Below are 14248 nucleotides of genomic sequence, written 5' to 3'. Positions count from 1 at the left end.
GTACATTTGATTAGTTACAAGAGAGAACAAATATCTGAAACAGCACATTAAAAATGCAAAATATATTTTATGAGTGGTAATCATTTAAAACATTTCAGAGCTGACAAATGTTTGATTTCTTTACGTTGATTACATTTGGTTTCTTGGCGTAAATGCGTTACTTTTCGAAAAAAATATTGTTCCTGAGAAATTATCTGTGGAGTCACAGTAAATCCGGATTGTTCAGTTGCATTATGGGAAATGTAGTATGTAGATTTGTTTGCAGTTTGACTCAAATCAAAGACTAAAAGTCAGGATATTTTTTACTTTGCTTAATGGTGGAGGTATGTTTAACAAGTTTATAGTACTTTCCTTCAGCTTTTTACATTCAGAATAAGTGAATAAAGTCCAAAAAGCCCTACAAATGTTTTTTTTAAATAATCTTTATAATTGACCAAATAAAAAACCAAATGTCAAGACTTTCAGAAAAAAATTGTGACCATCGTCTGAAAAATATGTGAAATATGTTAAAACAATTATGTAACTACCGTCTCTAAATATGTAAAAAATACCTAAATAATTATGAGCAAAATTGGGAAGCTAAAAACATGACGATGATCTTATCTAATAGGATGCATTGCTACAAATATAGAGAGGTGAAGTCCCGCCCATCTTCTTCCGACTCATGGGACCTTATTTCTGAAAAAATTATGTATTGAAGTCAATGGAGAGAGAAAACGTATCTTTTGATCCCGTTTGAATTGTGCCACGAATTACACATATGATGTTTGTCAATCTTAAAAATAATTTCCATGTCAAAAAAGTCAGTTTGTCTGCAAAACTTTTGAAATATAAGACTATGAAAAATACGCAACTAGAAAGATTACAAATCCCAGAGTCGTGTAAGTGAGCAGGTTAGTTAGCATTACAGTCTTAGCCGTGTCATTTTTATTAGTCTTAACATGAAGTAACACAAAATGTTAAACAGTAAGAGTAGTAGACATATTTCGTGATCCCTTTGAAGAGTACTGTCACACCGGTGTGATCATTCTATAATACACCGTTTAAGCCCGGATGCCCCCGGGGAGACATGCTGACGCTAACGCTACATTAGCATCGGCGATCCTTTATTACTTCATGCGATCTGCACAAATGGTTAACGTTGAACATTAAAAAGATCAGGCAGTTCAGGGAGAATCGAAGGAAGGCAGGCAGGCAGGCAGCTTTGCATGACATTCTTCTGGACGTGTTTCATTATGTTGATAGTGAGGGTAGTCAATCACTTTATTGGTAAGACAGTAGTGACGGCCATCTTGGTGATGTGTGTTGTTCTGCGAGACCAGCGATGTAGTTCATTGAGCGTTTCACACAAAAAAAGTCTTACTTCAAAGTTTTACGGCAAAACATTTTCTTTTTGACTTGCAAAATTATCTTTTAAATTGACAAACATCATATGTGTAATTCGTGGCACAATTCAAACCTGATCGAAAGATAACTTTTCTCTAGCCATTGACTCCAATACATAATTTTTCCGACATAAGGTCCCATGGAGGTCCATCGGAAAATGAGGGACTTCGCCTCTCTATTCATTTGACACTTCTGCCGATTTGAAGGTTAAAATAGGTCTCTTATAAAGAGGGTTCCTATACATACATGTAATTTCTCTCATTTCGGGGAGGAAGTTGTTGTTTTTTCACTGACAGTGTTTGAAAACATTAAAATGTCCACATGACACAACATTTCACTTCCTCAAAACATTTTAAATATACAAAAACATAAATAGAATGAAAAATAAATAAAATAAAGTAAAAAATTCATAGAATACAAAATAAATACAAAGGAAGAAGTCAGAATACCAGTTTGATTTACTAAACCTCTTATGACACTGTTGCTTTTTACATTTTATTTTGAAGAACCAGAAGTGGTGTGTTATCGTTGACCGTGATTGACTGTGTTTCAGTGGATGTGGGATACGCAGCTCCTCCGTTAACGCCAGAATATTTTTAGATGCCGGGAGGAAATTTGGCCCTGAATGAAACTTTTTTTTTTTTAGCTGCTGGTCTTTCCTCACATCTGCTGTGATGTCCGTCAGCTGAGAGTGAGGCTCCTTTTGTTCGGATTAATATACTAGTGTCTGTTTCAAGGGATTAGACAACAAGTGTAGTTAACAAAGTGGTACTTCAGAAGTTTTCATCTTTCTCTATTAAGTCTTAATATTTGTTATCAAGGCTCTATAAGTATTTGATTTTGGTGAGTTTTGGGTTTTTCTATTTATATAACATTCCTGTTACATTAATTTGTTTGTTATTGGTTATTGGTCACATTGTTCTATTCTGTGATATTAAAATTGCTCTTAACTAGTATTTTTTAAGGTTGAAGTTTTGTAAACCCTGTATTAAGGCTGTATGTTGTTGTTTTATAATGGTATTTTTATTTATATTAATCAATAGTCAGGAAACAGCTTTTGATATTCCTTAGCAAATCTGGAATGCGGCTGAAGATATTTACATTCATTTACTGAATAATTAATGACTGTGTTTCTTTTTTCGCAGGTGACTGTCCGCTCTCGAGGAGAGGTGCTTCTCTGCAGACGGTAATTCAATCTTCATACTGCAGACCTTTAAATATCTCTCGACCAGCAGCCACGTGGTGTAAGGTGAGACATTCACCCACCAGTCTGGTGATCAGTGGGCGAGCCGGACCCATCGCTGCCACTTCAGACTCTTCAATCATTCTTTCTTTAGCTTATACTGAACTCTAAAAGGACTGTTTACCAGTGACTGCAGGGGATTTCTGTGGCGAGCCCCCACGTCTATTGTTTTCCTTCCTCTTCTGTTTCAGTCCAGTACGCTCTCTTCTTCTTTTGGACTGTGCACCCTGAGGACCTTGCAGTGAATGGAGAACATACTGGTTCTGCTCCCGAAGCACCGACAGGAACACGGGCTCTGCAGGCGCACGACTGCATGTGCCTTGCTGCAGGTTTTCTCCTGGTCTTTAGTAGCGACCCCAACTCACTTTAAGCCTCTTTAATGGGATAAATCAATTGGACTGATCAGGTTCGAGACCAGATCAGGTGGCCAATTCCATTTGGACTTCCCCCCCAAAGAACTGACAGGCCGAGGCAAGCTGAGCTTTTTTTTCTTGTCAAGCCCAGTGTTTTCAAAAGGCTTCCGCATGGTACTTTGGTCGAAAGAACAAGACAAACTCCCCGACATCGACATGTCCTCCGGGGACATTGAGGGGACGAAGGAGGGCGGCCCCCTGACCCCAGCCCTACTCAACTCCAACTGCTCGGTGCCCCCAGTGGTCCTCTCAAAGGGCCCCGAGGAGGAGAGCCTGGGGAGCGGGAACAACCTCGAGCTCACAGAGGTCCCGAACGGAGACGCCGCGGACGATGTGGAGAGGTCGGAGATCGTGGTGGCGACGGACTGCCGGGCGAACGCCAAAGGTCAGCGAGAGGAAGACGCTCTGCTGGAGAACGCCAGCCAGAGCAACGAGAGCGACGAAACGAGCACCGACCAGAGCCCAGAACCACTGGCGCCCCTCAAAGAGACCTCCTTCACCATCGGCCTGCAGGTGGTCTTCCCCTTCCTGCTGGCCGGGTTCGGGACCGTGGCAGCCGGGATGGTGCTAGACCTCGTCCAGGTGAGAGATCCAGACCTATTCTTTTTTTTTTTAAATATATATATATATATATATGATTTATTTGCGACATTGTCAAACACAGAAAGCATACATACATAGACCCTTACATGTACAATAAAGGGAGTAGAAGAGACCATTCTACCAGGGTCAACAATACCAAAACAAACAACAACAAAAAAACAGACAGTAACCACAAAAAACAACATTGAAATACAATAAAATAAATAATAATAATAACAACAAAAGAAACATATACAAGACATTCTAAGGCATTAAGCTACTCGACATACTGTGTGCTACTAGTGCGAGGAAATCTAGACCTATTCTAAGATGAGATGCTCCTTTATTAATCCCTGTGGGGAAATTCAGTAGTTAAACAGCAACAGGGTAAGAATGAAAAACAGGACAGCACAGATTCACACAGATTAGAGATACTAATAACTGGTAACTTTAAACTAAACTATACGGCGCACAGTGAGCATGCAGCAGAGAGAAACTGGTCCATCCAAACTGGAGAATATTGTCCAAGCTTAAAGATCTAGTGATGCTAATGGAAATATGTCGGGGACTGTGAGAAAGTGGAAGCGGGGAACATCTTTATAAAGTAAGTCCTTGGTATTGGTTGTCAGTCTGAAAAGCTTAAGCTGATTGTAAATTTAAACTCCTTTATTAATCCATGGATCACTGATGCTTATTAATTTAACACGTCTTCATAAGGTGATACAAAGTGTTGAGGACATGTGCTCAAAATAAAACTCATCAAGCAGTCATGTGACCTGTGTCACATTGCACACAAATGCGGCCCAATTGACACCTACGATAGATAGAATATATGAAATGGCATATCTAAATAAATGTGCAAATGTACTGTAACAAAGGCACACAAACTTGCAAAAAATAAGAGAGATATCAAATAATATTATAATGAATTAAACCTTAGATAAATAAGCTAAATGTTAAATGAAAAATGACAATCATATTGTATAATAATCACACATTATGTCAAAAAAAGTAAAGTAATAAGGACAAAAACAATGGAAAAAGTGTACATAGACAATAAATAATGGGATTTATCGATTAATTTTCTTTCAAATAAAGGATTTTAATTTAGACTTCCTTGTTTCCTTTAAGACTGCCAACCAATACCATTGTCACCCATTAAACAATTTATATTGCCATATCATTCAAAATGATCAGATGTTATTCCATCACCACCAACTGCAGTTTCCTCACCCAGTAAAGCACTTTTTTTCATACAGCATCACAGGATACTTGTTCACGACGTGAACTCCACTTCAGTCCCATTCTCACGTTACCTGGGATAGACATCATGAGCTATATTTAAGTTTGTATAATGCGTCATTGCACTGTTTCTGATGTTTCCAGGCGTGTTTGCCGAGTCATACTATGGGATGGGCCCCCGGAGCATTTGAGTTAACTGGTTTAACTGGCCTCGCTCACCTTGGCATGTATCTGTCATCGTGCTCTATGGTGGCATCTGTTTGGGGACGGGTGGGGCAGTCATCACCACCAGTGTTGGGACTAACGCGTTACAAAGTACTTTTTGCGGTAACTAATAGCGTTACTAGTTACCTATTCCCATTAAGTAATGCCGTAATAGTTACTGTGATTTAAATGGGTGCGTTACTGCGTTACATTATGTAATGGAACTGAACCGAATCTCCCTGTGGATGTAATTTAGAGGCGAATACAGCGATGTCCTCTCACAGCACCATGGAAAAGTGAAAGTAACCAGAGAGGAGTGATGATTGGTTAACGCGGGGTAACATTTCAGGGTAAGCCAATCAGAGACAGAGTTGGGCGGGTCTTGCCTTATGGGGAACATACACAGACACACAAACACTTGCTAATGCTAACAAACACACACACACACACACAACGCTCACCACCAGCACTCACACACACACACACACACACAAACACACACAATGGCAGATGCAAGTATCAGCGAGAGCAGCAGCGCATTTATAACTTGGAGATATAACCACTATTTTCAATTTGTGGGGATAAAGGACGCAAAAAATATTACGGTCAAATGTAAACTGTGCGCAGGACAGAAAGTATTGTCTTACTGTGCCACAGAACAACACAAACATTGTATTTTTATTGTTATTATTTTTTAAAGTAAACTTGTTACTAGTTACTTTTATAATTTAGTAACTAATAAAGTAACTAGTTACTTTTTTGAGAGCAGTAACTTTAACTATTACTAGTTACTTTTTAAAAGTAACTTGCCCAACACTGGTCATCACACACCTAGGGGTGATTTTAACCTGTCTCACCCCTCAGGACAACTCTCATACTGTTACACTCTTGATCCAATCCAATGTAATTGATATAGCATATTTAAAAACAAGAGAGTTGAACAAAGTGTTGGACATCAATGAATATATAAAAAGCAGCATAAACACATTTAGACAAAACCGATAGGACAAAAAACTAATGTAAAAGCACGAGACAATAAAACCATACTTATAGTCACAGACTGAAAAACTCTCATACACAAAGTAAAAACATTTAAAAACAGAACAAAATAGAAAAACCCCAATAAAAAAAAAACAGACTGACACATCTTACAGTATACGTGGTCTGCAACAGCACGGGAGAACAAGTAGGTCTTTAATCTTCTAATGCACTGTCACACATCCTTCTGCTTTAAGTATGTTTTACAGAATATAAACACAAATAGAAGGAGCTAATTGTAGTGCAGTGTGTAGCCAGGGCCTCCCAAAAGTCTCAATCTGTGTCTGAATTTGCGTACTGTAATTACATTTGCTTCTTTGAGTATATGTGCGTTAGTATGGCTATATGAACTACTGCCAAGAACGGTCAACATAACAGTAAAAAAATTCAGTGCTCACTCTCAACGATCCCCAACTAATGGGACAAGCCACAAATGTGTTTGCTCTCTGGAACACAGCAGCATTATATAAAACAATGTGTATACATGTATCTTATATTCATTACATTACATGTCACTTGTTAGACTCAATAATGTGGACAATCCCCACAGGAGCAATTTGGGGTGAAGTGTCTTGCCCAGGGACACGACGACACGCTGACTCTTTGAACCTGTGACCCCCTGATCCGAACACCTACGCACAACCCACTGCACCACACGCCTCCCTATTCATTATTTAATATATTTACCAAATATATTGGTTTCGAAAATAAGCCACCGTTATTTCATTGGGGTAGTTTAGCAGTCTCTAAGTAGTTGGTGTAGAGTGGTGCAGGAATGAGTCCTAAAACCTGGAAAAGACTTAGCATTACCACTTCTGGTTCCCTCGTCTCAAAGTCAATGTTTTTTTAGTGTGTTTGTGGTTGCTGAATGTGTTGGTGGTTGCTGAAATAAGGTCTCTGTTTAAAATAAGCTGAAGACATGTTCACGTTTTGTTCTACGACATAAAATACATCAGTAAAAATCCCACTCATGAATGTCTGAATCTTGTATGTATCATAAAAACAGCGAAGTGTCTAAATAGGCTGCTAAAACATCATCACATGAACATTAGCCACCTTTAGCTTAGCAGTGCTGATGTGCAGCCATGTGACTGTTATGTAGTTTGTTTATAACCTAGCGGCTAGCGGTAGCTTTTTATTTCTTACAATTGCATTTACGCTTCATAAATCACAAAGAGGTGTTAATATGTGCCGATCAAAACGTGTTAAGTATCATTAATAAGTGTTTCCAACAAAGCGTATTTCTTGCGATGAACCGAAATCCAATGGAGAAATCCCAGAGCTTTTTTGTTCACTCTATTGTGAACCATAATGTAGCTAGCTAGCTAACACCGTGCTGGTTTGACTTCCAGTGAAGGCATAGGTGTTGTGTACGATTTGAGACAATGTTATCCAGTCAACATTCACACACTTCACTCACAGTGTTCACAGTGTTCAGTGTACCACAAGGCAGTGCACTTAGGGAAGTACAGCTCCTAGAGAATCTGTGTTTACATGCACTGTAGAAATGCAAAATAACATTTAAACAACGTTAAATACTAGGTTATACAGAACAAAAAGTAAAAAACTGTCAAAAGTCTGCACACTACCAGACAATGCTCCCATGAACAAACCAGTAATAAACATATCTTACTGGGAGCATTGTCTATTATTTTTCAGTGAAGAATTACAGGCCAAAGTCATGCTGGTCATATATTTCTTTAAAGTCAGCCTGTGATGCAGATAAAACTGAGGGGTCAGGCTGCCAGGAGACCAGTCCGGCACATCGTGTACAAGCATACTGATGCCAACATGGTGGCTGGGGTCCCCAGGAACTCAGCACAGAGAGGAGGGGAAGAAGCAAGGAAATAAGAGTTTCTTTGAGCACCTGCAATGGCAGCACACTTCAGTCGAGCTCGAGGGAAAACAAAAAACACAATGCAGTGTGACAGCCTCTATTACCGTGTGGTTAGGTATTCTCGCTGGAACCAGGAATGCAGAGGTTTGAGGTCAGAAAAGTTTTCATGCTGCCTTAGGTCAAAACAGTTTTCATGCTGCCTGCACCATGCTGCTGCAGTCTCTCTAGTTTCCAAAACACTCAGAGCACCATTCCTTCGGAGGTGAGGCTGGGAGAGAGGAGACATATTGTAGATGGTACAGTGATTTATTGTTCATTTATTATAAGGCCTGATTGTGCCTCTGGCTGAAGAATATACTTGCAAGCCTCGGCATCTAACAGGTGCCTAATTCCCAGGCCTTGAAGCTGTCGAACGCTAACTCAGCTAATTAGCTCCTTGCAGGAAGGTAATTGTCTAACTCTCTCTCAGCCTCCTTCTCTCTCTGGTTCAGTCCGAAGGCACCAGCTCTTTGCTAAAAGTAAGCTTGAAAACCAGAACATGCTAGAGCCTTTATTTGATGTGTCTGCCTGGCCCGAGTTGAGTCGTTTTGGCTTGGATCGGAGCATGACTTGGCGCTTCGCTTCGCTCTCAACCCAAAATCAGGCTTCTTTGAAATGTGGCCTCTTTATAGTTGGTCACTTTGAGTATGTACAGCACACACACAGAGCTCATGGCCTCATTCCCACTCGAGTTGCACTCTCAGAAAGGACGGTCCAGGCTGGTATAGAGGAGGGAGTCGTCTGCATAGTTCTGCTTAGAGACCTGGCAGCAGAATCACCTACAGGTTCTTTGCCAGGGCTGAAAGCTTAGGACTCTGAGGCCTGTACTACGAGTCCAACCAACCCTGAATATCGTTTTGCGTTCTGGTTTGACTGACCCTAACCAACACAATTCTGCTAAACAGTCCTACGATGCTGGCTATCAAATCTCTAAGTCAACCCGGGTTTCTCAGTTTGGCTATGAGCCTGTTCACATAAAAAGGGCAGGCAGAGTTAGCAACATTTTACCAATTACAAACATACTTTGTGACACAAATGAAGATTGAACTTAAATATCAAACAAATACAAAGAAGTTAAACCCTAGACATCCATGAGTTAACCACATAATCCGGGCTGAAAGCAACATGCCCAGTGCACGAAGAACAGGTGGAACTGGTCCTAAAAGAACAGATTAATAATACCACTGTCCCTCATGAGTGGACGTTAGTGTTATATTATATATATCTAACCCTAAGCGCTTTGAGCACCAGGAAAAGCGCTTCATAAATGTAATGTAGTTATTGTTATTATTATTAGTATTATTATTATGTATGTGTTTAATCAACTTAATACATACTTGAATTACATAGCAATAGAGTTAGGCTACTTTTTTAACTTGTATATCTTAAAGACGATGTTGGTTTATTTAAAGGTCCTCTAAGCATAATTGAAAGTGAAGATTACATTTTTCCTTTGTACTTGTTAGTCTGTCCAGCACCTGTTGTCTGGATGTGTGAGCTATGGTAAAGTGTTTTTCATATCTTAATAAAACTTAGTGGAAATATAAAGTATGTAACCTGTAGCAACACTTACAATGTACTACTCTGACGTGCAGCAGACCAACATTTAGCTCAAGAAGCTGACACAGATAAGTGAATAAATGATGTGATACTTTGTGACCAAGTGAGTGTGAAACAAGTGAAACAGACTGTTCTCATGCTCCGAATTACTTTGCTTATGTCACTTATGTCTGGAGTCATTATAAGATATTTAAGTAAGCTTAATAGTCAGATTATTCTGTTGATGGGCAGTGATTCACAGTCTGTCCTGCATTTGGCTGTCTAAAGTGGGTTTCGTATAGCCTCGATGTGACTTGATCTCTTATCTTGAAGATAACCTGCTCCTTTGTAAAGGTCATGGAGAGATAGTTTTGGTAGCAATGCCTTTCTCAAAGGTCAAACAGGTGATTTGCTATCAGTCACAAGACAACATGTTAAAGATGGTTCAGTGTGTGTGCGTGCCTCAGTGTCCTGCTGTCTGTCCTCTGACACCAAAATAAATCAAACATTTGGACACTGCTTCGGTCTGAAAAAAAACGGGTCTAAAGATACAGGCACCAGTAAACAGGAAATTAGAGTTGACTCCATGGTTTAATAACAGCCAAGCCCTTGCTGCCCACTAGACACCATTTTGTTCCGACCACATCCACTTTCCTGGTTTTCACACAGGAAACGAGCGTGGGATTATTCCCTAAAACGTAATCATCATTCTATCTTCCAACCCTGGCTCAGAACAATATATAAAGTGTATGCTTAAATGTACGCGTCCTTATGATTTGACAATTAAACATCGTTAACAAGACCTCCACAATCTAAGATATAAGGATTGAAATGTATTTCTAAAGGCACTTGAATCAGTCAGGAAACATTCCCTAAATGGCGTCCGACCATTTGCATTTAATATTGCAGCTGCTTGTTCTCATATTGCTCAGTCATTTCCTGTCCGCCAAAGATTTAATGTCCTGATGATCATTAACAACATATCAGCTCTCAGCTATTTGACAACATCCCAGGCAGCTACTTGGTGAGGATCGGAGTGATAAAGATTAAAAGGATTAGAAGGTTAGAAAGCTTTTGTGTTGCACCAAACCCTGGCTAATCTTTCACTCTGTCCAGGATCCATAAGGGGTCCTTGGAGGGTCCCAGGTTGCTTATTTGCACTCCCCCTAGTCAGATATTTTTAGGCTTCACCCTGCACCTTCCTCCATCTGGTCCCTGGACGTCAACTGTCCACATGTCAGGTTCCTATAGGACTTAGTTTGGTTGTGATTTAGTGCTTGTTATGACAACTGTGTGCCTGAAAACTCATTAGTATGTGTGTCACTAGTACATTTCCTTTTTGTTCAAACACAAATCGACCAATTGTGTTTAGAGTACTCACCCTGGGTTACCTGGAATACGTTTTGTTATCCGACAACGGTGAGCAAAGAATCAAAACACACGAAAAGTCTTGATGAACTGAAGCTTATAGGGGTTAATGTGGTTAATTAACATGCTCAGTACTTTGCATTGGAGACATTCTGGGGGTCATTATAAGTACGTTTGTAGGAGATAAAAATGTGTCGGGGAATTAATTAACTTAAGACTGCATGAACCTGAACTGTCCACATGTCAGGTTTCTATAGGACTCAGCTTGAATTGTGATTTAGTGATTCTTATGACAACTGTGTGCCTATAACATAAGTATGTGTGTCACGAGTACATTTCTTAATTTTTCATACACAAATTGGCCATTTGTGTTGAAAGTATCACCCTGGGTTACCTTGAATACTTGGAGCACATTTTCTTTGTCTGACAACGAAGATTCAACAAACAGGAAAAGTCTTGACGAAGTGAAGTTAATGGAGGTTAATGTGTTGAACATGCTCAGTGCTTTGCATTTATTACACTTTGGGGGGTCATAATTGGTAAAGTTGTAGGAAATGATGTGTGTGTTGGGGAACAGATTAGCGTAAGAGTGCGAAAATATTGGGAGGGTTTGAAAAACGGATGTTGACAAAGTTTTCGTTAAGAATTCAAGAACTCTTTTTTTGCCATTGGCTTCTTGCTGCATTGCTGACATTCAACCTGCAGGTTCGACTCCAGTGTGCCGTATATTTGTAGCCACAGCAATGTTCATTTTACTCTTCACGGTGTGTGTTTGCATACGGCCTGTATACCCTCATGGAAACAGACACCACCTGATGTCGTTTCTGTGACGCTGCCGGTGTTGCATTGACATTGCGTGCGATGTTCAGCCTCCTGCTCAGAGTACAGAGAGTACAGTGGTCGCAGATAAAATCGGGGGGGCATGTGACTCAACTGGGCAACGCGACCCCTCGTGAGGTTTGCATACCAGAGCTCCTATAGGTCTGTACACAGAGGTTCTGGGGCTGTCCAGTAGAGTTCTTAGAACCGGGGGGGCTCGCTTGGCTTCGAGCCAGCGTTCCATGGAGACAACAACATATATCACCACAGGGGAGGTAAAGAGGGGGATAAGGGGATTGAGACAGAAGTACAGAGAGAGGGGGACAAGCTTGAAAACATGCGGCTGTGAAATAAGAGAGGGGTTGCTCTCGGAGGAGCTAGCAAGGCGGCTAGGGTTGGCAGAAGGCAGTGCGCCAAGCGAAAGGGACTTGCTGTTGGAAAGGAGTTCTGCTTGGCTTGGTAACAGCGAGAGAAAGGACTGAGCTGCAACAACTCCAAATCTTCCCCAGTATATTTGTCTAATATCAGTCAGAAAATGTCTTTACACTTGCTATAAGACATAATAACTTCATTGCAGTGAGATATCGGGAGTTGTTTTTAGACAATGCATCATCTTGTTAAAGGTCCCATGTCACGGCCATTTCTACTGATCATATTCCATTGTTGAGGTCGACTAGAATAGATTTACATTGTTCAATGTTCCAAACTCACATTGGTTTCTCAGACAGCATCTCTGTATAGTATGTGTATTCACTCTCTGTCCTACACGGCTTGTTGGAGCTCCTGCCAGAAAGAAAAAGAGAAATGTCCAACGAGGCGTTCTGGGGCAGCATAGACAAAGGGGACGGGTAATAACCGGAAAAGCATGACATGGGACCTATTTTGAGTTGTATCTCAGATGAAACACATATTGTTTTACATATATGGAAAATCCCCAACTGACATCAGAAAACAGAAAACTTTTGCGGCTTATTTTGTAACACAACATTTCCTGATTCTGGTCAAATATAGTTCAAAAATAAGTTGTCCTTGCTAATTACAAGATCTGATTTATCTAGATATCCCACCTTCCAGGAATCTTACCAAGCACATTTTCACTTGTCCTATTGGCAGATGTTTGTACTTATTTCAAGTGAAAACACCTTGTTTTCATTGTTATTTAACTTGTTTTTGGAGCAGCATTTTCTCCACTTTGAGGGAGTTTAACCCACAGTTTTTCTTTGAGTTTTTCTGCCACACCCACTGACACCCCCGTATGTGCCCCGTACAGCTGGATGCACAGTGGGAGCAGCGTAGTAAAACAGAAATGTAGCCAACTGTGTTTGTATGTAGCCTTGATGTCAGCTACTCCTCTATTTCCCTCTCCTCGTCTTTCTTCTCCCCGTCTCTGTTCTCTTTCGGAGTTAGCCTCGGTGAGTATTGATCAGATCTGGGCAGAATGGACTGTAAGTGCTGGGAGCCTTTGGGATTGTACCCATAGATAAGCACTTTTACTGAGGATAGATCAATGGCCTCGTCTTCGGCAAAAGCTTAAATCTGACCACAGTAGGGCCTCAACCTGCTCTCACTGCTTCAACTCTAATGGAGGCACAGCAGAGGGAGAACCTTTACTACAGTGACTAGCCCAGACACTCAGGGGTTACCGAGGGTCACATCTAAGGCACTCATTTTTCACGTATCGTCTTATTCGCTCCCACTTTCATAACAATATCTCGACAACAAACTTCGACTTTTGTAAGAAAGAGCTTTGCCCTCTTTCCTTTTATTATTGAATGCCAACTGGGAGATTCTTGCTCTCACACTGTGTCTGATTGAGCTCGTCACCTCCATCAATCTGACAGCCAGTAGCAGAGAGAGAAGGACGATCTGCACATGGCGATAAAAGTGCAACACTCACTGGTAGCATCACTAAGAGTCCCTCCTCGCCAAACTGCTCAAACTAATTCACTTTTTAGTTTGCAGAGGGAATGCCATGCTGCCAAGACATTGTGAAGATCAACCATGTGCATTGACAGAAACGTTAGTATCTGAGACTGCCAAGGCACACAGNCTCTCACACTGTGTCTGATTGAGCTCGTCACCTCCATCAATCTGACAGCCAGTAGCAGAGAGAGAAGGACGATCTGCACATGGAGATACAAGTGCAACACTCACTGGTAGCATCACTGAGAGTCCCTCCTCGCCAAACTGCTCAAACTAATTCACTTTTTAGTTTGCAGAGGGAATGTCATGCTGCCAAGACATTGTGAAGATCAACCATGTGCATTGACAGAAACGTTAGTATGTGTTTCAGGAGAGACAATACAAGGCAAGGTTTAGGCTATGTTGCTTCTAAAATACGTCTTCTTTCAGAAAAGTGCGAGGAAAATATCTGAAATACACATTTTAGTGTTTATATTAGTGGCTTTGTGTATCTATGTATTGTAGAATTTTCTGGAGAAACTCCTTCTGGAGGGAACTTTGGAATTTGAGCCTTTACAGACCATTTACATGCACCAACACCTATAATACACTACAGGAAGGGGGGGGGAGCACTAG

The 14248-nt window shown here is 40.7% G+C and overlaps 1 protein-coding gene across 1 annotated transcript in view; it reads left to right on the top strand.

Moving 5' to 3' along the window:
• The first annotated feature begins 2531 nt into the window (after positions 1 to 2531).
• Positions 2532 to 14248, top strand: part of LOC104943209 (solute carrier family 41 member 1-like) — a 35938-nt gene continuing 24221 nt past the window's right edge. The window contains exon 1 of the mRNA XM_010768547.1: positions 2532 to 3624. Within this exon, the coding sequence (XP_010766849.1) occupies positions 3154 to 3624 (471 nt within the window). The 5' untranslated portion in view covers positions 2532 to 3153. The remainder of the gene's footprint in view (positions 3625 to 14248) is intronic.

Source organism: Notothenia coriiceps, unplaced genomic scaffold (genome assembly GCF_000735185.1).
Source record: "Notothenia coriiceps isolate Sejong01 unplaced genomic scaffold, NC01 NC01_scaffold00005787, whole genome shotgun sequence".
Classification (NCBI taxonomy): domain Eukaryota; kingdom Metazoa; phylum Chordata; class Actinopteri; order Perciformes; family Nototheniidae; genus Notothenia; species Notothenia coriiceps.
This window is presented reverse-complemented; position numbering and strand designations above follow the sequence as displayed.